The sequence below is a fragment of the Camelus bactrianus genome, chromosome 11 (genome assembly GCF_048773025.1).
Source record: "Camelus bactrianus isolate YW-2024 breed Bactrian camel chromosome 11, ASM4877302v1, whole genome shotgun sequence".
NCBI classification, from domain to species: Eukaryota; Metazoa; Chordata; class Mammalia; order Artiodactyla; family Camelidae; genus Camelus; species Camelus bactrianus.
This window is the reverse complement of record NC_133549.1, coordinates 79,840,826-79,868,540: the sequence shown is the minus strand read 5'-3', so window position 1 is coordinate 79,868,540 and position 27,715 is coordinate 79,840,826. Positions and strand designations below refer to the sequence as shown.

At 48.2% G+C, this 27,715-nt stretch overlaps 1 protein-coding gene across 5 annotated transcripts in view; it reads right to left on the bottom strand.

Annotated features, from left to right (window-relative positions):
• The window catches only part of WDFY4 (WDFY family member 4), a 267,639-nt gene that overhangs the window by 166,030 nt on the left and 73,894 nt on the right, over positions 1 to 27,715 (bottom strand). For all 5 annotated transcript variants that reach the window (XM_010963488.3, XM_045523018.2, XM_045523019.2 and 2 more), the window contains exons 13-21: positions 26,878 to 26,971; positions 13,254 to 13,468; positions 11,987 to 12,081; positions 10,703 to 10,940; positions 10,224 to 10,300; positions 8,941 to 9,162; positions 8,051 to 8,229; positions 1,847 to 2,078; positions 652 to 797 (exon numbers count right to left, since the gene is read on the bottom strand). In XM_010963488.3, the coding sequence (XP_010961790.2) occupies positions 652 to 797; positions 1,847 to 2,078; positions 8,051 to 8,229; positions 8,941 to 9,162; positions 10,224 to 10,300; positions 10,703 to 10,940; positions 11,987 to 12,081; positions 13,254 to 13,468; positions 26,878 to 26,971 (1,498 nt within the window). The remainder of the gene's footprint in view (positions 1 to 651; positions 798 to 1,846; positions 2,079 to 8,050; positions 8,230 to 8,940; positions 9,163 to 10,223; positions 10,301 to 10,702; positions 10,941 to 11,986; positions 12,082 to 13,253; positions 13,469 to 26,877; positions 26,972 to 27,715) is intronic.

Sequence of the window (27,715 nt, the reverse complement as noted above, 5' to 3'; positions counted from 1 at the left end):
GAAGACGGGCACCTTGGCCTCCTCCATTAGAAGGTACCGCACTGCTAACCCGGCTTTGGTGCTTAAGAGGACCTAACCACTGATCCCACCACCTCAGTAAAGGGACATGGCCGTCCGTCTGTGAGGGTGGAGAGAATATAAAACAATTAGCCCAAATTCATCACAAGAAACAAAAGAGCTTTTTATGCAGGAATTAGGAAACAGGAAATCGAATGGCATCTTCATCTAGAAACACGTCTGCTGGCTGTTCGGCACGTTTGTTGTTTTGTATAAACACAGTGACTCAAGGAATATTTTGCAATGGTGTGGAGTCAGGAGCACCCAGAAAAGGGAAGCCTAACAGTGTGCCCGGTGTCATCAGGTTTTTTGAATATCCCATTTGTTCTTGTTCTACTGAGAAGAATGAAGAGCCCTTTCTTTCTTCTTGGAGCAACTACAAATGAAAGGTTTAGTCTTGACTGGGGGGGGCAGGGGTACAAAAGGGCAGGGAATCACAGAATATTTTCAAATGAAGCAGGAAGCACGCCTGCGTGTATATGTCTACACATGTGCAAATGTGAATCAGTATTTACTTAATCACCAGAAGCCACGGATGCAAACCATGAGACCGTGATCCCAAAGAGGAGCAGCAAGTGAAATCAGAAGGCGTACCTCTTTAGCAATCAGGCGGCTGTCCACCTCATTGTACGCGGTTCTGATGTCGGCAGCACTGGTGACGGAGGAGCTGGCTATGTGAAGGCCGAAGGAAACCCTTTCCTCTGCAACCAGGGGCGTCACTTCCATCCCAGGATCCTCTCCTAAAACAACACGTCTTCAATCATTCCTACTCTCCCTTTCCTGAGATGGAAACAAACCCTCCGAAAAGTTACTATCTACAGCTACACGGCAACATAATCACTGAGAGCATGTTTGTACGCTGTCACATGTTGTTACATGGTCTGTTTGTATACCTGTGATTTCTGACAGTAACAGAAAACTGTGGAGAAATCTCACAAGATTAACCCTACTATAAAATAGAGGCGTGCTGGATGTGAAGCTGTTAAAGCTTGAGACATCTATCAAGAATGTAATCTCGCTCCCAAAACCAAAATGCTGGACGCAAAGCCCTAGGGTTTTCAGTGAGCTGCATGTCCCAGGTAGACACCTCTCCTGGAGTTAGTGCCCTGGTCCCTGAGTCAGGAAGAGCCACGTGTGCTACTGGAAAAGCATGGTGAGAAGATGGAGTTGGTGACACTTTGGCTCTGGACCAGACCTCCTCATGTAGTTCTCACCAGCACCATTTGCCAGAGGAAACGAAGTTCAAAGAAGACATGAGACCTGGAGATAGAAACACTCCTCGGTGCTCAACCGCCTTTCACTGAGCATGAAGGCTTCCAAACATAGATTCATTTATCATCCTTCCCACATGGGAGCTGACCCCCTGGACTTGACAGAGCACAGAGAGCAACGCTCCCTGCTTGAACAGCCAACAATCAATAGTGAAAATGTGGATGTTTTGTCTGCCTGTTTAATAATTAAAGACAACAGTATACTTTAGTTAAAAAGCTTCTTCATTAAAAGGAATGTAACTTATTTATCTCATTCTCTTCCCTCTTTCTTTGCTCATGGCATTACCCACCCTCTTTCCTCCATTATGTGCTTTGGAATTGAAATCTAAAGGAGACTGTCACTTCCTTTTCTGTGACATCTGCTGTTGGGTCGTAAATATATAACGATCCAGTAGCAGAGATCTCCTCTAATGACTGGCCTGTGCTTAATTTATTCTTTATAAATATGCTATAAATAACTGGAAGTCCATTTAAAAAATAATACCAGCAAGATCATTACAAATCAAAACACCCCATACCTTGGTCAAGCACAGCTTGGAAGTTACCGCAGTATCTTGGGCCAAGTTTGTTAATAACTTCCAGGGTTTCCACCGAGATGGCTTCTTCAAAGAGGTACGCAGAGCCCAGACGCCATATCAATGATGACTTTTGTTTCCAAACTCGAGGGGTAGCAATATACCCATAAACATCCACAAAGGAGGATGGATCCATTGAAAGGAAGGGTCCCGGTAAGGCCTGAATGTACAACATCTGTTAAAATGAAAGAGTAGAGGGGGAGAACGGTGGATGAGAGGTGTTTGGCCTCAGAATTAATCAAATAAATACATAAAATATAAAATGAAGTACCCTATTCTTCTCTCAGAGTACAAAAAAATTATTTTATCTAAACACATTACAAAGATAAACTCTGGAAGCTAAGGGGCAGTGCACAAAACAGTTTGTAAAGTGCTGGTGGAAGTGAAAAAACCAACCCTGTGCCTTTGGAAACAAATTTGATAAGAAATGTGAAGAACCACTATAAGGTTCATCTTTTTTTCTCCCCAAGTCAATTTCACTAAGAACTTACATGTCCAATATTGGCACATAAGTTAAGTTTCATGTACTAAAAATTATTACACTGGAAAGGAAGAAATGAAACTGTCTCTATTTGCAGATGGCATGTCTATGCAGAAAATTCCAAGGTGCCTACCAAAAAACAAAACAAAACAAAACAAAACCTCCCAGAACTAATAAGTGAGTTCAGCAAGGATATATAACATACAAAAATCAAGTTTCTGCTGTATAGCACAGGGAACTATGTTCAATATCTTGTAATAACCTTTAACAAAAAAATATGAAAATGAATATGTGTATGTATATGCATGACTGGGACATAGTGCTGTACACCAGAAATTGACACACTGTAACTGACTATACTTCAATTAAAAAAAATAGGAAAAATTAATAAATAAATGATTTCCCAACACTGATAACATCCCTTGATGGACCCTAATCAGACACATTAATTACAGATGATTTGCTAACATTTAGAGTATCTCTAGCTATGATACTATGAGAAATGATTTAAAGTTTTCTGCATTATTTTTTACCAAGTTTTGGTATTACAGTCACATTAACTTCGTAAAAAATGCACAGACACAAAAATCAATTGCATTCTACAGACTAACAAAGAACGTGGAGAAACTAAAGTCAAAAACAATGCTATTTATAACTGCTCAGAGAAAATGAAATACTTAATAAAAGATGTGTAAGCTCTGTATACTGAAAATTCCAAAAGGATGATGAAAGAAATCAAAGAACACCTATATAAATGGAAAGACACAGCACGTTCCTGGATAGAAAGACTCAACAGGGTAAAGATGTCATTTCTCCCCAAAATGATCTATCGGCTGAATGCAATTCCTCTCATATCTCAGAAGGCTTTTTATAGACAGACAAGCTAATTCTAAAATTTAAATGGGAAGGCAGAAGTTCTAAATTAGTTTAAACAAGTAGCTTAACAAATAGCTTGACTCTTCTTTTTCGAAAAATAGGACTTAAGTGGGAGGCACTACACTTAAGTCAATATTAAGGATTACTGCATAGCTACAATAAATAAGAGAGTGTGGTTATTTGTAGGGAGATAGTCACATAGATTGGAATAGAGTAGAAAATCTAGAAATAAGTGCATACAGATATACTCAACTGATTTTTGACAAAGGTTCAAAAGTAATTCAATGAAGGAAGGATGGCCTCTTCAAGGAATGGTCCTGGAGCAACTGGACATGCATAAGCAAAGAAATGAACTTCAACCTAAACCCCATCCCTCACACAAAAACTAACTCATAACTGATCACAAACTCAAGTGTAAAATGTAAAACTGACAAACTTACAGGAAAAAAAAAAGGCATAGAAGGAAATCCTCAGGAGCAAGGACCAGGCAGAGAGAGTTCTTAGACTTGACACCAAAAGCATCAGCCATAAGACAAAAAAAAAAAAAATGATGAATTATATTTTATCAAAATAAAACCGTTGCTTTGCAAAATCCCATGTGAAAGAGAGATAAAGCAAACTATAGATGAGGAGAAATTATTTGCAAATCACACAGCTGACAAAGGACTAGTATCTAAAATGTATACATAAATTCTTAAAACTCAACAGTAAAAAACAATCCAATTAGAAAATGAGCAGAAGACATGCACAGACATCACAGAAGCAGATACACAGATTGCAAACAAGCATGAGAGGATGTTCAATCTCATTAGCTATTAAGGAAAATGCAAATTAAAAACAAGAGATAGTACTATGTGCCCATCAGAATGGCTTATTTAAAATAATGACATCACCAAATGCATAGAAACTGGACCACTCGTCCATTGCCGGTGGGAACATAAAATGGAAGTCACTCTGGAAAAGTAGTTGGGCAGCTTCTTGTAAAACCAAACATGCCCTTACCATGGGACCCAGCGATCGGGCTCTTACGCATTTATTACAGAGAAATGAAGACTTAAGTTCACACAAAAACTTGTACACAAACATTTATATCAGCTTTATTCGTAATAGCCCCAAACTGGGAACACCTGAGATGGCCTTCCATGGGTGAATGGTTGTATATCCAGGTTATGGAATACTATACAGCAATAAAAAGGAATGAACTATTGACACGTGCAGCAACTTGCATGAAGTTCCAGAGAATTATGCTGAATGAAAGTCTAATCCTAAAATATCATGTACTGTATGATTCCATAGATATATAACACCTTTGAAATGACAGCATTTTAGATAACTGGTTGCTGAGTTTAGGGACAGGGATGGGGAGGGGGTGTGGATGGGAGGTGGCTGTAGTTATAAAAGTGCAACACGAGAGACCTTTGTGGTGATGGAAGTGTTCTGTATTTTGGTGGTAGTTGTAGATGCAGGAACACACGCATGTGATAAAATTGTATTGAACTAAACACATACACCTGAGCACAAGTAAAACTGGGGAAATCTGAATAAACTGTATCAATGTCAGTATCTTGGTTGTGATATTATTCTGTAGTTTTGCAAGATGTTGCCATGGAGAGAAACCGGATAAAAGGTACACAAGATTTCTCTCTTTCTTAACAACTGTTAGCCTACAATTTTCTCAATAAAAATTTCAATGAAATAGCTAACAGATGATCACGAAGTAAAAAATAATAGTTTCAAAGCCCATGTAGATAAAACTTTTTTAAATGACAGTGTTAATTACACAGTATACAAATTTTTCTATACAATAAAGTCACAGCTCTTTTTTCAAAGGAAAAAAAAACTGAAAGAAAGCATAAATGACGGTAAGGTAGAAGGAAAGTAAGTAATCTTTCCTCTTTTCTCTTTCAGTTATTTCAAAATGTGTTTACATTATTTTTATAACAACTCTAAAATTACTATGTACGTGAATATGTATACAAATACATTTTTTTAAATAAGGTTGTATTATTTCGGAAATATTCTTTTTCTCTCTACCAATGAAATAAGATTTTCAAACAAAAACGAACCAAGTTTTCAGCCACCGAGTCTGCCTAGAGTGAGGTCTGCTGTGCTGTCTCCTCTCTCCTGTCCTCTCAGGTGGGGACTTTTCCTCCCACATAACACCCTGTCCCACCCTTTCAATCCACCTTGCCCCTTTCTTCCCAGACTCCTACTGCACACACTCTCTGCACCATTCAGACTGACTTCTAAACTCAAGACATCTCAAAATGCCCCTAAACTGTTTTGCTCAATGTAAGCTGTTAAAATACTCCCTACCTTTCTCAATTTAACTTATCTTCCCTTGGAAGTAAAAATCAAGGCTCTAACATTTGAGGAGAGCTATTTAGTGGGATCATTCCCAACCAAAGATCTCCCAGCTTGTTCTTGCCCAGCAGGCATCTGCATCAAAATGTGGCCCTTTACGTTTATATCATTTAAATTTCACATGCTGAGCCTGACCCGACTTGGTGAAATCATCTTGGAAAGTCAACTCTGTCAGACTTGGCCCTGGGCCATCCTCCACGGCATCTTTGGGCATCTCTGGGCACACCTCAAGGCATCACACCACTTCCAACCTCCCTGCTGACTGACTCTGGCTTAGCTGGCCCCATGAAGTTGGGTGTTCATCCATATACCAATTCACTGAACAACACTCCCAGCCAGGCCACGTTACTCCTTGAGGCTATAAATTCAAGGCGATTCATCAGGTGTTTATTGCATGCTCTCTGTGTGCCAGCCCCTGGGCGAGGCGCAAGAAAGGTCAAAAAATCAATAGGACAAACCTCTTAGCCTCAAGGTACATGAGCAATTTCACAGGACAGCAGCCTAGACAGAACAGCAACATATTCTGTGAAAGAGACAAAAACTAGCCAGCTTTGTAATTACGCAGATAATAACAAAGACACTGGGCAACCACACAAGTGACCACACTTTCCATCCTGGCTCATACTGAGTGACCACCGCTCCTTCTCCAGTAACAGCTCAAGCCCTGCCCCACCCCTCCCACCTCCTGGATAAAAGTTCTGACATAACACAGACGTCTAATTGCCTCTCCTCCTGACAGCACCCAATGCAGAATAGAGCGACCTCTGCTTCTTTGAAGCCTCTCAAAAACCATCGGGTAAGGAGACTCTTGTGACAGCAAGCTTAATAAGTGTAACTTTCATTTTGTACTATATGCACGCTCCTAGGTGTTTGGCTCGTGGGCATGGACACTTCCTAACTCCTAAAACAATATCTAACACTTAGTAGGTGTCCAGTAAATATTTAATGAGGGAAGGAAGGAATTGTTAATGATTGTGGAAAAAAAAGTATGTTTGGAGGATCCTTTTTTTATGCTCCTAAGACTCACTCTGATAACCACTGCTTTTTTTTGATAAGACAATTTTACCAAAAGATAGCATCAAATTCATCTTCAGGTGTTCCACAGAATTTAGGTTGTTCTAACCTAATGATTCTCAACCTGGGGTGATTTTGCCCGCCCCCCCACTACCCACCCAGGGACATTTGGAAATGTCTAGAAACACTTTTGGTGGTCACAACTGGGCAGAAGGAGACGCTATGGCATCTGGGGAGCACAGATCCTACTAAATGTCCTGATACACATAGAAGAGGTCCCCACAACAAAGAATTATTGGGCCCCAAATGTCAAACTACTGACATGAGAAACCCTATTAATCTAAGGGTCTCCTTTCTGGCTGCATAGTGAAATCACCCAGGAAACTTGGAAAAAACTACCAAATTACCCCACCCACAGAGATTCTGCTGTATTTGATCTGGGGTGCAGCTTGTGCAAGAGAACTTTAAGAAGACTTTCCAGATGATTCTAGAATGCAGCCTAGGTTGAGATGCTGTCTCTGGAACCCAGGTGAAAATCTGGCTGCACCTGCCCTCTGTGGTCTTCTGGGTCCTCCTGTCTCTGGCTTCCTCGGGGACCTTTGATGGTGGCTGCTGGACCATGCCTGCCAGGTCCTCAGCTCCCGGCCTCCTCCCCCTTATGCCCCAGGACCTCAAATGGCGGTGGTGAAATGCTTCCTCCAGCTATGTGTGTTCACATTCCATTACCTTCTCTAGGCAGGGGACCATCCTTTCCTCATCACTCCTGCTCTAAACCTGGCAAGAAGCGTCGGTGTCTTTGCAAAATCTGGTGTCTTGCTCCTAAGTGTAGTGCGCAGACCAGCTGCATTAGCCTCACCCAGGAGCCTCTTAGAAAAACAGGACCCGGGGCCCTGCTCGGACCTCCCTGGGGAATTCGCACCTTAAAATGTGAGAAGCTTTGCTTTGTTCAGTCTGGAGATTTATACTCTCTTATGACTATTCTTACAATATAATTGTCATGGCTACTCTTATTTCCATGTTTTACTCTCTGCTCTGGTTCTGTGACTTCATTCTAGTTTCTAAAGATGTCTCTTTGTTTTAACATTTTTTATTGATTTATAATCATTTTACAATGTTGTGTCAAATTCCAGTGTTCAGCACAATTTTTCAGTCATACATGGACATACAACACTCATTGTCACATTTTTTCTCTGTGAGCTACCATAAGATTTTGTGTATATTTCCCTGTGCTATACAGTATAATCTTGTTTATCTATTCTACAATTTTGATTTTAATGCCTGAGTTCAGCCAAGTGTTCTGGACAGCAAGGGGCTTTCATAAGATACCAAACCCGCCACCAAAAGAAAGCAAAGAACTGAACTGAGGCCACTCCGGGGTGGCGTGGCCAGGAGGCATGGGAGAACCATCTCACCTTGGCCGAGCCAATGACCTGTCCATCCAGGTAGGTGGAAACCATACAGTTCCTTTTCATCTCCTTGGTGACAACCACAGTCAGGTGGTGCCACTGACCACAAGCCAGCAGCTGGCCACACCTGACCCGAAGCTGGCAGCCCGCAGAAGGCTCAGAGTCATCCTCGGGTTCCATGACATCTGGAAGAGAACACAGATGGCAGACCTCACCCGCAGCATCCCACTGAGGCATCCCAGCAGAACGGGCCTTGCACCTGTGGACCCAGGGCTGAGCCCCTCCTTGTAAAACACTGACAACAGCAGTGATCATTGCTTGAGCTCCTGCTTTGTGCCAGACACTGTCCTGAGGACTGTCACAAATATTAGCTCATTCCATTTTCATGACAGCCCAGTGAGCTAGGCGCTATCCTGATTCCTATATTATCCCTCCTGAGGCACAGAGAGGTTAGGTAACTTGCCTCAGATCACAATGCCAGGGTTCAAACCCAGGCGTTAGGCTGCTGGGACTATGCTCACTAGACGGTCTCCATAGTACTGCCCGTTAGCCAGCAAAGTCCCGGGAGGCAGGGGGCCTAGGCAGCCGTGCCCTGTGTGAAGGATGCCAAGCCAGTCTCTGGGCCTTCTGGTGTCTCACTCTGCAACAGGGACCCTCTCTGGCACACCAGAGCAGGGGCAGCCATAACACACTGGCCTTAGCCATCGCAGGCCGGTTCGGGCCATTGAAGGCAGGTGAGCTTGGAAAGCCAGGCTGAGCTCTAAAGGGCAGGGCCAGGATGAGCCACCAGCACTACTGAGGGAATGTGGGCGCCTGGGCTCTTATGTCAAGAGCTGCTGACTCAGCCGCATTTCCCCCAAGTGTGGGCCAAGCAGCACTGGCCCCTGACACCTTACCCAAGGGCTGAAACTCTTTCTCTTCTGTAGACACAACCAGGGAGAGGTCATCCGGGCAGAGGCTGACGGAGAAGCAGACGAAGGGCTGCTCAGTCCGGGCCAGGTGGCGCACCAGGGTCAGGAAGCGCAGCGGGTGGCCCTCCAAGACGGCGCCGTGCCTGCTGATCAGGAACCAGCAGGAGAAGGTCAGGCCCCCGGGCGGAGGGAAGGACCTGGCAGCGCCTGGGGTCAGAACACAAGCACGCCCTTAGGCTCCGTCCTGCTTCGGAAGCCTGTCTAGACTCCCAGTGCCTCTGACTCTGCCTGGGGGTGGCCCTGCTGTGCGCCAGCACCGCGCCTGCCTGACCTATGCCCACTTACGATGCCCCCACACTGAAGGATGCTCTCGCCTCCCTTCTCACACTTGTAGAAGTCATATTCCTGCCAGGACTTGAGCCAAGATCCTCGAAGCCTGTCCCCAGTTCTGTTCCACCAGTGTTTCCATGCGGCCTTGCCAAGGGAGGGGCCAGGGGGCATGGCCCTGAGATTTGTCACCACTTGGCCCACTGGTCAGCTGATCTAAGGCCAGGCAGTGCGCTATGTTGCAGGGGAACACCGGCCTAGCTCGGCTGAACTTTGCACGGGATGCTCCACTCTAGGGAAACCCAAGCCCTCCCACCTCGGAATAAGGTTGGCAGTCCAGGCAGGGCCCAATGACCTCACCGAATGGGTGGAATCAGACTCGGAAGCCTGCATCGATGGGCCATAAATGCAATGGCTCCTCAGCAACCCCCTTCCACCCCCCCCCCATAGAAACCCAGAGCCTGGCTCTCCTAATAGAGGGTGCCTGGTTTCAGCAGAGAGTTGCACAAAGCACACCAAGGCCCAACGGATCCCCACACGAGTCAAGGACAGGCTTGTTCCCGGATGGCCATCAACACAGAACTCATATTCCTCTCCAGAGAGAGCCATAAGGTGGGGCAAGGTGTCCCTTTCAGCCTCTGTCAGTCACCGGCAAAAAGCATCAAACTCAGCCAGGCTCAGCCACCAAGTCACCTACCAACTCCGTCAACACTGAGCTGTGGGCTGGGCCCTTGGGACACACAGTGAACCGGACACCCCTGCCCCAAGAGAGGCACAACCAACTGGAAGGATGACTTATCTACAGACATGCAAGACCAAGAGGAAGATGCATGCTTTCTGTAAATGCCAGGTGGAAATCTGAAATCAAGACTCCCCAAGGACTTACTCCTAGGACAAGAGGAGGGGACCTCAGCAAGCTCCACCCCCAGGGAAGCACCTACCTGTCCCAATTCCTCCGGAGATCGAGTACTCGGTGCTGGTTCCCATCACCGTAGACAGGGTTGGAATAAACAAACAGCTGGAAACAGGAAAGTGTCTCAGATCATGGAACTGCAAGCCAGCCTCTGGCTGTGATGTCTCCCCCTCCATCCTTCTGCAGGGGCCTCGCTCCCTCATAGACCCTGAGGCCCCAAGGACAGAAAGTGGCTGATGCTGGCACCATGGCCCTAAGAAAGGATTCTGCTCTGGAGGCTGGCGGGGAGGACTGTCCAGAAGGGAGACACACTTGGGGAAGGAGAGGGTCCTGGCTGGGCAGCTGGGGATGCTATCCCTGAGAAGACAGGGTGTCCGTGACCCAGACATTTTCCACAGCTGAGTGTAAGCGCTGATGGGACTACAATTTTGTAGTCAATGCTGTAATTCACCCTAGGCACTGGGAAACTAGTACAGTGTATTTCAAGTACATGAAAGCCGGCCATACCCATAACCTTCCACGGACATGTCAAATTCCATGAACGACGGAGCCAGGGCCGCCCTCTGAGGCTGCAGGTTGCGCGGGGAGGTCATGGAGATGAGGCTCAGTGCCGTCTGAAGGGCAGTGGTGGAGCCCTGGGATGGCCTCGAGGGCCTGCTGGCCTGTGTGACCACTGGGCAGGGGCTGGCATCCTGGGCAGCCGCCGCAGGACCCTCAGCAGGCACTGGGGCTGCTGCCGGCGACCCTAGGGTGGCAAGCAGAAGAGATGTGTCTTTGCTCAAAGCACATCCTTCCCTCTTCTGACAACAGCCCTGACATTTTTGCCACAGCCCCAGAGGAGAATCCTGCAGAGCACCAGGCATTTCCTAACCCGGAGCCTCCCACCTGGTCCCCCCCCAACCCCAGCCCTTTACTGATTTTGGTAACAATGAACTGTGGTGACAACCTGTTTCTCTTAGAAACTTCTCTTGTTAATTCTAGCATGACCCTCACCCCTTTCCAATACATTGTTTTCTGTTGCTGTCCTTGGGTTGCCCCCCGGCAGCCCCTCACTGGGGCTTTGTCCTGGCCCTCTGACCTCTACACTCTTTCACAACAGCCTCTCTCTTCAAAAGCTCTGTCTCCCACCTCTGGCTGCCAGCCCAAGCCTGACTCTCCAACCTTGCTTTTCAGTTGAGCCTCCTTGCCTTAGACATCCCACGAGATCTTACATTCAGCGTGTCCATGTCAATCTTTCATCCAGTATCCTTGGATGCTGGACCAGCATCCTTCCAGATAAAAGGCCAATGCTTTGTCCTCCTGACCCCCTAACTCCTCCCTGAGCTGTGAGCTGTGCAGAAAGCTGACCCTGCACCTCTGTCCAGGGGCAGCACTGGGTACCCCTGCAGGCGCTGTGCCACGAAGGAAACCCTGTCATTGTTTCCGTGATCAGAGCCCAAAGGGATCAAGTACAAGTTCACCACCACCTGTCTTATATGGGGGGTAGGGGTCATCCTCCCTCCAGTTCTGGGCTTTGTCAGAGGACCACTCATCCGATCCCCCTGCTTTTCCTCATGTGCTCCATTGAGCAGCAGGCAAAATCACTGTAAAACCTGTCTGCTTCCCAGGTGCTGTAAAGGCTCCTTTACAAGGAATGCATATTCTGTCTCTCTTTTTTTTTTTAATTTTTTTTTACTGAAGTATACTCAGTTTACAGTATTGTGTCCATTTCTGGTGTACAGCACAACGTGTCAGTCACATATTCCCTTCTAAATCCCGTTACCCTGAACCTGCTCTTTTCCTTGTCCTCACCTGAGCACCCGGAGTCCCCGCTGTGCACGTGAGATGAATTGAGGATTTTCGCTGCAGCCGAGGGAGGTGGGGGGATTCCAAGACCTAGAAACTGTCTGAATATCATAACAAACAAGAGAACAGACTGAAGACATTTTACGGGCAGAAGTTTCCTCCAGCTTCTTCTGAGCGCTGCCCTTAGATCCCAGAGTTCTCTGGTTCCCCCTCCATGTGTTCCTCTCTCTGCCTGGAAACCCCTTCCTCAAGCCACGCAGAAACAGGGCGTCCCTGTCCTGGCACCCAGACCAGAGAGCTGATGAATTTAGATGCTTTTGACTTAACCAGTGACCAACGAGGAGCCTCAAACTGGACCATGAGAGGAAAAGGATTTTGTTGGAAAATAACTTTGTCTCACTTTAAGTTTCTAATGGAATTTACTGAACAGCTGAATTAAGCACAGTGGCCTTGTCTGATAACCTCACAGAGGCTGAAAGAGGCTGGCCTGGCCCCTAGGTCCCATGCTTGCTGGTTGGAGGAGTTACCTTCCATCCCTGGCACTCGGTCCAGCAGGTGTGTGGCCCTGGGCACGCCCTCCCTACACCTACACCTGTACCATCCAGGTATTTAAAAAACCCTTGACCCCTCTCCTGCAGCCTTTCTTTCCTCTGCATTTTTGTCCTGTGTCTGCTCCTCCCATGCATCTCCCCTCCCTGCGTGGCTCTCCAGGGAACATGCGGCTTCACAGAGGGGCTGCCAGTGGGAAGGCCCCACAGGATACAATGGCACTGCCTCTGTGCCCCTCCTTGTCAGGAGTCCCAGTCCCTGCCCCTCATGCCAGCCGAGCTTCCTGTGGTCTGGCCTCTCTGCAGTCAGGCCCTCACAGCCTCCACCCTTTTCAGCAGGGCATCTTCACATGCCCGGTTCCCTCCTCTCCCAGTCTGGTGAACATCTGCACAGGCTGGGAAGCCCCCCTTGAAGTCCCCCTCTTTATGCCCAGTCTCCCAGCTGTGGACCTCCCAGCTCCACAGACCCACCCTCTGCACCAAGCTTCCCCTCTAGCGCACTCCTATATTGTCGGCAGGACTCTTTGCTTATTGCCCCCCGCCTCCACCAAGACATCAGCTCCTTGGGAGGGCTACGTCTGCTCCGTGGGCTGCACACTGCTGTGGACGCAAGGCTCCTCCTTGTACTTGTAGTGTCCAATGCTGGGAAGTGGGGAGGGATCCCGGGGACACCTGTCCCCATGCACCTCTTACTGCCCGCTGCGCACAAGCGCAGCACACAGTACCTTAGCACGTCCGGTTCGATGGCTTGGGAAGCAAGCTTTTCAAAAATCCTGATGAGACCCGACTGCAGGGGGCTGCTGCCGGTGGTCAGGACCTTGTGGCAGGAGGTCATGAGGGTCCTGAGCATCCCCGCCTCACACATGACCTGACGGTTCTTCTCTGACTTCACCAGGGACTGGATGTGACTGGCCAAGGAGCACTGGATCTCCTCGGAAAGCTAAGAGGAACCAAAGAGAGTGGTGAGCCCTCGAGGTCAGCATGTTTTGTGGCCTGCTGTGGTCGGTCCCAGGCTAGGCCTTGAGATGGCAGTGGGGCAAGGAGACTGGGCCCAGCACCGCCTGCGGTTCTCACTGCTGCCCTCCCCGCTTCCTTCTGTCCCAGGTGCCCTCCTCACAGGAGCTGCCAAACAGGTAGATGGCTTAAAACAGACGGCAAACTGGCAGGCGAGAGGCTGCACGTGCCTGGTGTTTAACCCTCATGATGTTAAAACGGATTCTGAATTGCTAACATTTGAAAGTCTGGAGAGTCTACATAGAAGTCCAGACATGCGGCCTCTCTCAAAAGATGGAAAGATCTGGTCAGGCTAGTTTGCCACCCTGTGTCTGTGGAGGAGCAGCTGGAGCTGGTGCCCTCTGGAGGGTCCCACACCTCCCTCCCAGCCCCCGCCCCCGCTGGCAGGGCTCAGTGTTTGAGTCTGCGCCCCTGGCCTAGACGATGGAACCCTCCTGGGAGGACCAGCCTGCAGGAGGTACCCACACAGCTGGCTGCAGCAGCTTCAGCCCCCTCTGCCTTCACGTGTCAAAGCACACCCAGAGCCCATAAACCCTGCATGCAGTCACAGCTCTTGTGGGAAGCCAATGCCCCGCTTCGCCCCTCAGGGGCTGTCTCCCTCCCACCTGCCCTCCAGCCGTCCTTTGCCATCCCTGTGCTAAGCACACTGAGACACACAGACAGCGGCTCTCTTGTTTCACCCCTGCTGGGTCTCAGGTCACTTCACTTTCTTTCTGTCCTCGAAGCTCGCAGAACAGAGCGCACAGAGTTAGCTCAGCAAATATCTGAGCCAGGTACATTGTTATCACAATTTTCCTTTCTTCATAAAAGATAAACCCCTGGACTTTCCCGCCTTCCATGGATATATTCTTTTACTTTGCATAAGATCGTCTGAAATGAGAGGGAGACCAGTTAGATCTTAACGGACTTTTCCTGCAATGGAGGCTACGGGGGTTCCACCCAGACCGCCTTCCCCAGGGGAGTGCACCCATCCCCGCTGCCTTCTCTGGAGGTCAGCCTCCCCTGAGAGGTAGCTGCCCTGCCTGGGGGCTCCGCAGTCCCTGCATATATGTTCACGTATGCGTACATGTGTGTACCCTCCCACACATGCATGTACACACATAAAAGTGTGCACAAATAAACACACACAAGACTATAGCCAATGAGGCCACACCCTTCAGGGTTGAGAGCCCCGCCCCGTGGGCTCAGGCTGAAGCCAACTTCAGCTGACAGCACATCTTCACTCAGCTCCTTCCCCTGCAGCCTCCTGCTTCCCTCACTCCCCTTTTCCCGAGCCCCTCCCTCCACAAATCCCATGCACCCAGACCCCTGTCTTGGGCTCCACTTCAGGGCACCCAGCCTGAGGCCCTAGCCTGCTTTTCATACTGCCCGCCTTTGCCTTAGGGCCCGGTTTCAAGACAAGAGATCTGTGATGATGTAGATCGCGTCTAGGTTAGCCCACCAATGTCACCATAAAGGCACTTACGTGAGAAACCTCTTTCAAATGAAGACTGGCTTCTGGTCCCATGGAGTCTCAGACCAGCTGTCCCCCAACCCCCTTGGGAGCTTCCGTGAAGCCCTGCCCCGCCTCCCTTCCTTCCTCTCCTGTTTCAACAACTGTTAAGGGCCTTTTCAATGTCAAGATTCAGGTGAAGTACTAGGCATTTCAAGGTGAATATGTGCCCGCTCTCAAGGGAATCATAGACAGGTGAGGATGGAGTCTCAGCGCAGTGGGAGACATGCTCTGGCGGAGAATTTACTGTCTGAGAGTGGGGAGCTTCGCACACTTCATGGAGTTCTTGGAGTCAGAAAGGAGTCCAAGCCTGGTATCTACTTCCAGGGCCAAAATCTACCCTGTGACGAAGCCATTTCCTGGATATTTCGGATGTGTCACGCCTGGTCCAAGCATTCTGACATGTATAGCTAATGCCACCCCTGTGAGGAACCTTCTGTGTGTGTGGCGGGGGGGCGTGTTACTATTACTATCCCCATTTTACAGATGAGGAAACTGAGCCCAGAGAGAATTATCCAGGCCACACAGTAAGGACAGAGCCTAGCTTTGACTACAGACCCCACGCTCAGAATCACCTCTCTCCACCATCACCTCCCGACACATGCAGTCATTTGAGGCCACCCTTCCCAGAGATGGTCAAAAGCACGTCTACATCATGAAGGGACAGAAATTAGTAAGATGACATTCTTCCACAGGCTGTGACACAGTTTTGTAGCATACGTTTCAAGGATTAGAATTTACGGTGAGACCTATTTATACTGTTTATCATCAGTTTCTAGGTTTTTTTTAAAACATGAAGGGGTCACACAGCTCACCCTCCTGTCCTCCCCACCTTCCAGAAGCATGACACCCATAGCTCCTGCCTCAAACGGACGGCATTCAGTGAAATTTCCATCATTACACTATCTGCAGTGATAATTTCAACTTAAAATTGTAGACTATCCTAATTTTAGTTTAAAACTTAAACTACATTAAAATGGTTTTTTTCAGGAGGACCACTCCCAGATACATTATCTGTTATTCTGCCAGCATCACTGATGTCAAGGAGAGCTCTCACCACTCGAAGAGGGTGGTCCCTGCAATGGGCCAAATGTCTGTGCCCCCTCCCAAATTCGTATGTTGAAACCCAATCCCGTGTGTGATGGTATTCGGAGGTGGGGCCTTTGAGAGGTGTTTAGGTCATGAGGGTGGAGCCCTCCTGAACGGGATTAGTGCCCTTATAGAAGAGACCCCAGAAAACCCCTCCTCCCTTGCACCTTGTGAAGACAGTGTAAAGAATGCCATGAGTGAGGAAGGGGGTCCTCGCCAGACTCTGAGTCTGTTAGCACCATGATCTTGAACTTGCCAGCCTCCAGACTGTAAGAAATAAATTTCTGTTGTTTGCAAGCCATCGGGTCCATGGTATTTCATGACAGTGGTCCAAGTACACTAAGACAGTTTCCTTCCCTGTCACTGTGGTACCCGCTCAGCCAGCCTGAGCTGGTAGAGGGACAATGTGTAAGCCAACAGGAACCAGTAACAGAAGGAAGAAATGACAGCTCTAATTTGCACTAAACAATTCCATCACTTTAAGAAGCAATTCCACGTGGAAATGTACCCAACCTCCTTGCCTCCCTTCCCCAGATTTTTCTTCTGATGCTCTAAGCAACCCTTTCTGCAGCCAAAGAGCCTGCACCTCTGTCTTCCTTCTCCACTCTTCTCAAAACAGAAAAGCCACTTCCACCCTCTTGCCTAGAACTCTTCCTCTCCCAGAACTTGGATTACTTGGTAACTGCGGTCTTTTAATTTGGGGTGAGAGTTGGGGAGACAGTCTGCATGAAGCAAGATGCAAAAATAACATCGTGATGTATTATTAATAAAATTAAAAAGAAATGTCTACGATCTCCAGTTTTTATTACCAGCTCTTCGCTTATTGCTTTGGGGACTTTTGGCTTTCTTTTCTGTTGTCGTTGTTTTTGCTTTTTTTTTTTTTTTCTCATCAGAGCAGGAATATTTAAAATCTAAATATGCAAAAAAAAGGAAAAAAGAAAAAGTTTTCAAAAGAGAGAAATAGAAATGCTGATCTTGTCTAATGACGCCACAAGTTTACTCCAAAATTGCCCGATACCCCATAATGGATGAGGGAAAATTGATCTTCCTCATTATCACTGCAGCTCTGTCAATACCAATATCGCCTTGTTTTGAATAAAATGTGCTGGTTTTTTTCAATGTTGGTTCCAGTAAAATGGGGTTTTAGTGAAAACATGAGCAGTAGCAGGAAGCCAGGCTGGTTTCTCCCCCTACAAATGGATTGATTTTCCTAACGCACATTACTTCCAAAGCAGGAAGGGGCTGGTGGTTCAATTAGAACTCAGCGGTGAGCACTCAGGGTCACCAGCAGGCTGGACCGGCGAAGCAAATCATCACGGAGCAATGTGCGCTGTGCGGGCCCGCCTGTAGGGGCTTTCTGCTTTCTCCACTTCACAGTTGAGCCTTCAAGTCTGTCCTTGTCCAGCTGTGGGTGTTTAATCCTCTTTATCTCTTTTCCCTTCCCAGCTTTCTCTCCTGGTCCAGATTAACATGGCTGGGTCCTGGTGGGGTGGGTCCCTCCAAGGAGGCGTGGGCTTTGGCTACATCACTCCAGAGTGTGTCCTCTGGACTTGTCCTGATGGAGACTAAAAACCATCAGACGACCAGCGTCTGCTTCCCCCAGACACTTAGAAAGAACTAGGAACTTCAATTGAGCTACTCAAATCCAGATTAGTCGCTATTCCAATTGGTCAAAATGTTCTTTATTTGATGATTTTGGAAGAGAGATGATACACCTTAAGCGACCTCAACTCTTCAGGGGTGTCACGGGTAAACAGGACCCACAGACGTGTTTTATTTGACAAGTTGTGGGTCTTATCTTTCCTTTCTTAGAACTAGTTCTCTATATGGGTGTAAACTTTCCATTTTGCACAGTCCCCACCAGCCTAACACACTCGTTTGTGGTACCCACAAGGCTTCGCAGGCAAGGGAGTCTGTGATCTTGGTTTAGATGTGAGAGGGTCCAAACCCCATTGAATCAGTAGAATCCACGTCTAAGGCATGGCTTCCTTGATGCACTTGTATAAATTTGCAACTAAGACTAAGATGCGTGTCGGTGCCTGCTCTAAATCTTCTGCTCCTTTTATGAATTAGACACATATGATGGCCAATACTTCCTGGTATTCCTAGGATCTTGTATTTATAAAATATCTGTCTCTTTCCAATGTTACTGCCCATCTTCCCCTTTGGTCCCCCCTGTACTCTACCCTAGTAACATTCTCACCCTTTGCTAAATACACCACAAGCCCGAAGTTGAGAATGTCCTCTCCAATCCTATCCCTTTGCTGAGGTCTTACTTATTACTTGAGACAAGTCACACATCCTCTCTTCGAAGAAAACTTTTCTGACTTTCCCAAGCAGCACTGTGTCTATGCTTCAATCATTATAAATACCACACTATGACAGATGTCTCTATCTATCCACCTACCGATCATGAACTGTGCACTGCTGCCTGAAACGACCCTTCATCCTGTATCCATAGCACCTGTCTCTGTGCCTCAAATACAAGAGCCGCCCAGTAAGTGTAAGCACAAGGGGACGAAGTGTTCTAGGACGTGCAAGTGCACCTGACCCAGAGGGCTCAGAGGGCAGTCAGAAAAGGTGATGTGCCAACTGAATGTTGAAGGATAATGAAGAGAGAACCAGGCTAGCAGGGGAAATGGTCTTTCTGGGAGAGGGAACCGCATGTGCAAAGGCCACGGGGTAAGATTGAGCATGGCCTTTCAGGGAAAAGCTGGGGATCGCAGGTAGTGGTCAGCTGGGCTCAGTCACCCTCCTTGCCTCCAAGTCCCTCCCCTGCAGTGAGCCTGTGGTCAGCCCTGAGATGCAGCATGAAGAAATCACCAGGGAAACCAGCTGTAAACACCCATCCAGGAGATGCCTGCACAGCCTGGAACCTGAAACATCTGTGGAGAGTTTCCATCACCTTGGACACACCCCCCCCCACCTCACCCAACGACAGCCAGAGCAATGGAGCCCAACAGAGGACTCCAAGAGACCCCCACCACCTTCTGGCCAGAATCCTTCCCAACTGTGGCCACGGTGTCCTCAGGCAGCTCAGAAAGGGAGGGATTCACTTCCCCTGAGGATGCCCTGGCCACTGCTTTGGCCAAAGTAAACACCAGTCCTTTTAAGAGAGACCAGTATCTACCCCGAAGTAGGTACCCACGCTGCTCTGACACTAACTGATGGGAAACTTGGGCTAGTTCCTCACTCTCTCTAAGGCTCAGCTTCCTTAGCTTTAAAATGAGGCTAATGGAAATACCTCCCCCGGTATGTTTTGCTGGGTGTCCACAGAAACAGCACCTGGGGAAGCACTTTTTCTTATAGGACGCAAGTGTTTTCAGAATACTAACCCCTTTTAGTTGCAGTCTTCTTTTCTCACCCAGTATCAGGGAGATGCCTCCCACCCAAGCAGTGGTTTGCACGGCCACCACACGCCACGCCAGCTCAGCACCAGAGCAGGAACATACGCCTGCCCTGTTCTCCAGTCCCACCACTAGTGACGGGAGCTGAGCTCCCCACGCGCCTGCTGTCGGCAGGCACCCTTCTAAGTGCTTGCATGGACTAGCTCCTTCCAACATCACAGAAACACCATGTCCTAGATATTACTATTATCCCATTTTACAGATGAGGGAACTGAGGCCCGGAGAGATTACAGCCTGCTGAGATTACACAGTGAGTGGTATGACAGGGATTTAAATCAGGAGAGCTGCTCCACGGCTAACTCATCGGCGGGTGCTAACGCTCGCAGAGCACCAGCCAGATCCGGGTTTCAGGGCTGCCCTTTATCCTGTGGGTCCCATGAGCAATAGCACCTCCAGCCTCCCGTAGGTCAGGAATGTGGGGGAGTGGAATCAGCCTATAACTGGGCCCTTGCAAAGCCAATCAAAACCGCTGACTCAGGGCTGGCCACTGGGTGCCCATCCCATCATGTCTTAGGCCATCCCCTCAAAACTTACAGGAAAAAACGAAGTGCTCATGGCTCTGCCCCACACAGGGGTCACCTGAATTTAGTAACTGGCACACAGTATTTGCCATGAACTACACCAAAGTGGACTGGACCATTTCCACCATCTGGAGAGGCCAGGTGGATGTCACCGGTACATACAGCCTCACCCAAGGCTACATCCCCAAGTCATGGACTCTCAGAGCCCGTCAGGATCATAGGGTGATCAAGCCCAGTGCTGGTCCAGGTGCCGAACTGTCTCCACTGCAAACCCAGCACCCTGCTCAGAACACCCAGAGCTGAGCTGTTCATGACCTTCACAGCTGTCCACCCAGTTTCAGCAGGTGTATCTTCATGTGGAGCCAGACTTATTATTTTGCTAGCTGGTCTGTGTTTGTCTTCCATCGTTCCGCCACCAAGAAGCAAGGATTCACCCAGGTCTTACACTCCCAGAGTCTTTTCTCTCTAGGCTACACACTCTGAGATCTGCTGAGTAATCCTCCCACGACCAAGGGTGCTTTTCAAGCCCTTCACCATCTGGTTTCATGCCTCTAGTCAAACACAGTTGTGGAGTATTAAAAGGTTGGTGGGATCATCACCTCCCTTTAGCTGGGCACTATACTTCTATAAATACAGCCCCAAGTAGAATTCACCACAGCAATGACCCCGCCTGAACTGGGACTATTACTAACCTTGCACTAAACTTCCTAGGACCCTTTCACACATGCGATTCTGTCCTCCCCCACCCAATGCATGTGTATGGGTGTGTGTGTGCGTGCATTAACGCATAAGCATGACTATCTCTGCTGAATTCTGACTCAATGCATTCTGATCTATTGCTCAGGATAGTAGAGACCCTCCCCATTTGTCACCCAAGGGGTAACTCCTCCCCACTTCATGCTGTCTAACATCTGAGCTTCACCCAGGGGTCACAGATAAAATGCAAACCAGGCAGAAGAGAGGACTCAGCCTTTTGATTCGTAAGTGGATATTTACAGTCTGACGTCAATTGTCTTTTATTAATTTATCGATTGTAATGCCAGTTGAAGTATCCCTAGAATGTGTTCCCTTCCATTTTAATATTTCCAAAATTTTATATACTGTGACTCAGAGTCCTAGGAGCAGAGTGGCAAGGCCAGGAGAGAAAGGTAGGGGGTCTGGCGGGACTAGCATCTGATGAGCACACACTGTATACTGCATACTTACAACCACCCTGTCCATTACTCCTCTCAATGGGAAAATATGATAACACTGAGCCTTGAAGAGGTTGCATCAACTCCCTAAGGCCACACAGCTAACGAGCAGCAGCGTAACTGGTGCCCCAGCCCAGGTCTCACTCCAAAGCCCATGATTCTAACACTGCATCACGTCCACATTACAAGGAAGGGCACTTAGTGTCTCATAAAGGGGCGTAAACTGATGGTCTACGGAAGTGTTTGGTGGAAACAGTTTGCCTTTGATTCTATTTCCCCCTAGTTAGACGTCAGTACCTCTAGGCAGGGCAGGTACCCTTCCCCAGAGCCGTGGGCACATCATTCCCCGCAGTTTACACCTACGTATTAACTTCACCCCTCTGGCCCCAAGACATTGAGTCTGCAAGCCCTGTGATCGAGGCCAGATCTCTGAGTAGCTGAAATTGAGGTGCAGAGAAAGGAAGCGTAAGTCACAGAATGATGATGGTGAGAGGGGCTAGAAGCCAGGCCGCCAGGTCACTGGCCCAGCGCTCGCCCTGTCAACATCAGCTTCCATCCCACCCCTCCGAGTCCATCGGACCTTTCTCTCCATGCTCTTCAATCTCAATGCCAGGTTACGTTTACTTGCCCTACCTCAGAGGCTACCCTAAGAAGTCATCTGGATTTTGATCAGGATCTGAGATTTTTCCACTTGGGAACAATAGAAATACTTAGGGGATGGGGTTCAGAATGAAAGAGAATAAAAACAGAAATTCAACGTATTTGAAATTTCTAATGTGTTACAATTTAACAAAGCAAGACTCCTCCTTCATCCATTTCCTTGTTGGAGGAAATGGCTCTTTTCAAATAGCCTGCCCTTCCACAGTGCTACCCAGGCCATTACTGCTGTCGATATTTTAGTTATTTGAAACCCATATGATTAGTTCAATGTGTTTGAAATACAGGCTAATTCCAGAAAACGGCGCCCTTTCCAAACGGAGGCGCAAACGAGTTGACAGTCAGATGCAGCCGGGTCTTCCTTCTGCCCCATCAGACTGTGCGGGAGGTTTCGGGGGCAGTGGAAGCTGGAACACACCCAATACCGAGGGGCAGTGCAGACTGACGATGGACGACAGTCTCTCTGATGCCCAGGTCCGATCACACTGTTGTTTTCCAACTGCCTCCCACCCAGGGCTCCCACTTTGCCACAGGGAAGGCAGCTTGGCACAGTGGCGGGGGTCCCGGAGCCTCAGATCAGGGACATCCCACTTAGCTACGATGGTAACGCTGTCACTTAATTGCTACAGATTTCAAATCCTCATCTGCAAAGTGAGAATATTGTTCTTATGAAGATTAAATGGGTCGTCACGACCCAACAGCTCGAATAAAGGCCGTGGACATCTGACCCAGTTAAGCCAGCCCCGGAGCCCCCTCGCCACTTGTGAGGTGCCAGCTCTGTGAGTGGAGGACCATCCGGGATGGTCCAGCCCAGATGACACCACGTGGAGCAGAGATGAGCTGTCCCTGCGGTGCCTGTCTAGTCTCCTGACCCACAGAACCAGGGCACCATTACTGCCAGCTCGGCAGCACTTTGCTGCAAGGTGATAGAAACTAAAGGAGCAATCAAACCCATTTTAGACCAGGCTCCGGCTTTTTCAAAACTGCTGAAAAATACAAAGTGCATTCCATTTCACTATTAGATGGATCCTTATTCATTGGTTTGACAATCACTCTATCATCATTTTTCAGCAGAGGAACAGGAATCAGAAAAAGGACTCCGGTTTTACAAAGGGACATGTGGACATGGCAGGGTTATTATGAAGATTAAATGGTAGGATGCTTGGAGAGCTCTGGCCACTACCAGCAGTACCTATGCCATTCAGCAGGACTTCTCCCAGTGCCACGTGTGCTGGTCGCCCTGCTAAGCGCTCCTGCCTTGCTTCATTGGACCCTCACAGTAATGCCACGGGGAAGATGACATTATTCTCCCCATACTATAGCAAAGACAGGTAGGATCTCAGAGGCTAAGGTTAGATAATTTCCCAAGGTTCTATGACTGTTAAGGGGCAGAGCTGAGATCTGACCAAAGTCTGCTGTCTTCAGAGCCTGAATTCTGCCCTCATGTAGTGGGTGCTCCCTAAACATAGTGGTAACGGTGATGATGGTGATGACAATGACAATGGAGGCAACCCTATAAAGTTCAATTCTCTTAGGATGGAATTCAAGGCCCTTCATTATGTACCGTGAATACCATCCTAAGAGAACTGAACTTAGACCAACCTTTCCTGCCCCACTCACTTTCTACCAACATGGTCCATCTTAGCCCAGCTGAAATATTCAAAGTCCCCAAACGGGCATCTTAATGTGTGCCTCTCTCTGTGTCTGAGTGCCTCGTCCCTCCCTCCTCCCCCTGATCCAGCGCAGACATGTCTTATCTGTAAAAGCCTAGCTCCAGTGTCCCCACCTCTGTGTGGCAAACTTTTGTTACAGTTAAAATGTTGTCCAGCTATCTTCTCCACTCTTCTGCCTACCCATCCTCAAACTCAGCCTGTGTTCCTGTGACATTCGCCTCTGAGTCCCCAGTGGCACCTAGCAGCCGTTGAGTATTCATGGAAGTGAATGTATCACGTTGATTGCTCCAACATGCGCTGAGTTCCATGTCTAATAAACTGGACCTGGTTTCCCATCCCATGAGTTCCCATTGTTATGCACACAAGCAAATAACCCTCCACTAAGACCTGAATAAAAACCACATCCCTGGTGGATGTGCAGTGATGTCTGGGACAGGAAAGCCCTCCAGTACTGGTCAGAGTTCTAGCCTGGAGCCACGTCCCTACGGCAAGACCCTCATGGCTGTTGAGCATGCTGGAAAGAGAGAAGGTCTTTCTTCCCAATTAGTTATTTCTTCCTCAGGCCAACTCAGCTCCAAGAGAACCGAGGTGAACTCCACTTCCGCCTTGCACTTAGGACGGCAATGTTCACAACAAAATTCCTACAGTCCAATTTTAATACTGATGATGACACAGAAGTAAAAAAAAAAAAAAAATCAGTTGGATTATGTTTCCAAGAGCAGCTCACAGTGTTAGCATTTTGGAGAGGGAAAAAAAAAAAAAAAACCTCTTGGTTGTGAACAGAATAAATTTAATGGGGCCTCAGTGAGAAATAAATCTTGACAACCCATTTATGTAGCTAAGTCATTGCTTCTAAAATGATATCTGAACCTTGGAAAGCCGTAAGTTTCTCTTCCATAAGGTAGGAAGAGCGTCTGAGGAATGTAAAGTGGTAAGAGTACAGAGATGCTGGGAAGCTTGGGGCCCACCCAAAGGCAGGTGGGTGCGAACTCACAGCCCATCTTTTTAGTAACACTGCCACCTACTGAGACTTCTTTCTCTGCATCAAAATCTACAGTCCTGCAGTTTCGTTTCAGCATTTTTTTGTGTGTGGGTCTCATTTCTCATTTGATTTACTATTCTATTTGTTGTTATGAGCATTCCCACTCCCCCTTTCAGAAATTAATTACTGTAATTATCCAACTTTTAATAGCTGCTGATTTGCCGTCTGCAGAAAATACCTGAGAAAATGCCCTGCTACATTTCATTTGGTATTTGAGAGACAGCGTGCGAGAAATAGACTTTTACTAGATTACGTACGGTGACCTGAATAGAGGAACAGTATCCCACCAAGTGGAAGTCTCTGCGTGCTTCACCTATCCAACTACCATCGCAGGATGAGGGAAAGTTCTTCCCCACACACTAACGTGACAACTCGTGGAGGTGATCTGAACCACAGCTCATCCACAGAGTCTTCATGCACCAGCAGACATTCATCAGTCATCCTCACCATGGAGTTTTGCACAACGTGTCCATCAGCTGCTAAGACCATCCAAACCACCGGCTTGGTTGTTTTCATTGCAAGTACATTGCATGGTACAAAATACAGCCAAGGAAGCCAGACATCTTCACAATCAGGCGATTGCACCTAGAAAACTGCAATGCCAAGATGTGTGACCCTGCAATCTGCCCCCCTGTTGTTCAAAGCTCAACTGGAGTTATCATCTCTTCTTAAAACATATCACCTCCTTCTTAACTACTGGACAAAGCCAAGCTGGACCCGCATCCCCGTGAACCCCCGTTCTACTACAGAAGCCAGCGCTGTGCAAGAGAAAGACCAGACCTGCCAGCAGGTAGGACCACATTTAATACCAGGTCCAGCAACTCAGAATCCCTTAAGGCATGTAAATCGTCTGAGACTCTCTTTCCCAAAGGCTAAAATGGAACAGTGATACTCCTGACCAAGCATCTATGGGGGCAAATAATTGTGAAAGGGTCCGGCACCGTGCCTGGAACACGGCAGATGCTCAGGTCAAGTAATTTCTTTTCACCTGCTGCTGATTCAAGTGTACATTTCTCAGGGCTTCCTCAACTCTCCCAGCTTCTTTCTCAGAACCTCTGAAGAACACACTTGCAAAGTGAGAGCACTCGCTCAGAATCCACCTCGTTCTGCCACTCGATGCTCCCACTCCTCGTACAAGCTTGTGCCTCACTGCGGTGGAGCCAACAGTGCTGCCGGGACAGGAACTGAGAGTCGCCCGTGTCTCCTCCCTCTTCCCTGTACCCCGTTCATCTTCAGGCCTGTGACTCTATAACCGAATAGGTCTCTTGACTCCTTTCTCTTCAAGATGCCACACTAAGCAAGCTCTCACCGTGTGTCACCTGGACTGTAGACAGGGCTTCCTAATTGCTGTCCCCTTTCCCCTCCACACAGCCCCATTCTCGGGCCACCCTCCATGACACAGCTCAAGAGATTTTCATACAAAAACCTGATCGTGTCCTCCTCCACTTACTTGAGCGAAGTTTAGTGTTGCCCTTGCGATAAAAGCCCGCACCCTGGCAGGACCCCAGTCCTCCTCCGCCTGCCCCCTTCCAACTCTCCCCCTTTGCTCCCACCCCAGCAGCCTGCAGGAGGCTCCTTCCCACCTCCTTAAGTGCTACTCACCTCTCAGGGCTCTGCTTCAGTGTCACCATCTAAGAGATGGCGTCCCTGACCTCTACGCCTTTATCTAAACTAGATTTAACTGGGTCTCCCCCGACCTCCTTTCCCATCATTCTCTCAGCATCCTGTTTCTTCCCCCTTAATATCACTTGTCACAATTTGTGATTGTATATTCATCTGTGAACTTATTTATTTAGTCTGTCAGCCCTGCCACCACCTCCCAGTTCCCACCACAGATGCAGGCTCCTTGGACAGTGCTCATCAGGTTAGCCCTGCACGTGCTACACAGAGCACCAGCCAGGGTCACAGCCAGTATCCAAGGGATGGATGAATAAAGGGGGGACCCACCAATGCCCAGCACTGTACGTAGCACTCGGGATCTGCCTCACGAAGATAAATCATTTTTTTGGATTTTTGTTTGACTGTTGTCTTCAGAAGGTCACTTCACCAAAAGAAGCGATCTGCTTTGAGTGGCCACGGAAGGGTGGGCAGAACTCAGTCAAGGGTCTCAGACCCACTGACAGGAGGCGCTTCATGAGGGAGGCTCTGCTAATACAGGGGACTGGAGGCAAAGGCAAAAAGGGAAAAGGAGTCTCTGGGTAGAAGAGCTTAAAAGATAAATCATGTGGAAAAGACAAGCTCATGGGTTCATCAATAGTTACCTGAGGGTGATCTTCATGGTACAATCGCGGCAGCAGGCTGACCATGATGCACAGGACCCCAGGGTGCATGATCACAGCGTCGCCGTCATCCATCCTGCAGAGAGGGGAAGGGAAGCAGGACTTCAGATTTGAGCCTTCTAGTCTCTTCTGCTTTCCACAGGACTTTCCGGCTCTTTGTAAGACAAGCTAGGATACACATCCTCAGTCCACCAATTATTATCTACCTGACCTTGAACTAATTAATCTGAGCCTACCTTCCCCCAACTGTACAACAGAGCTAACAGTGCCATACTTCCCACCTAGAGTCATAGAATAACACCACGTGCGCTAAGGCACACTGCATGGCACAGAGTCAATGCCCAATGGAAGTTAGTTCCCTGGGCCTCTGCCTTCTCTCCAGATACGTGGGAGATGGAGATGCTCTCATTTTATGTTAAACACACATACACACACACACAAAGACTTCTGGATCCCTTCAAGATGGTGACCCTACTCTGTCCTCGCCACTGAACGAAACTGAAAACCCAGATAGAACACATGAGTAGCTCTCTGAGGGCTCTGAAGAGTAAATGGTAGCAGAGAAGGAAACCAAACCCAAAGCACCATGCAACTGGCAACAAGTTTCCCAGGGCCTCCCCCTCCAGCAACCCCTGGTACGGGCAGACAGGGAGCGAGAGCTGTGCCCCACGTGTGGACAGGACAGACAAAGCTCCAAGAAAAGGCTCTGTTCCTGGTGTGAGGAGCAGGAAAGGAGGCTCCTACAGGTCACAGACCATGGAGGAGGATCCCTAGCATTGTCTGCGTTGAGTTTCTCTACTCTCTTCCACCCCCACCTCCA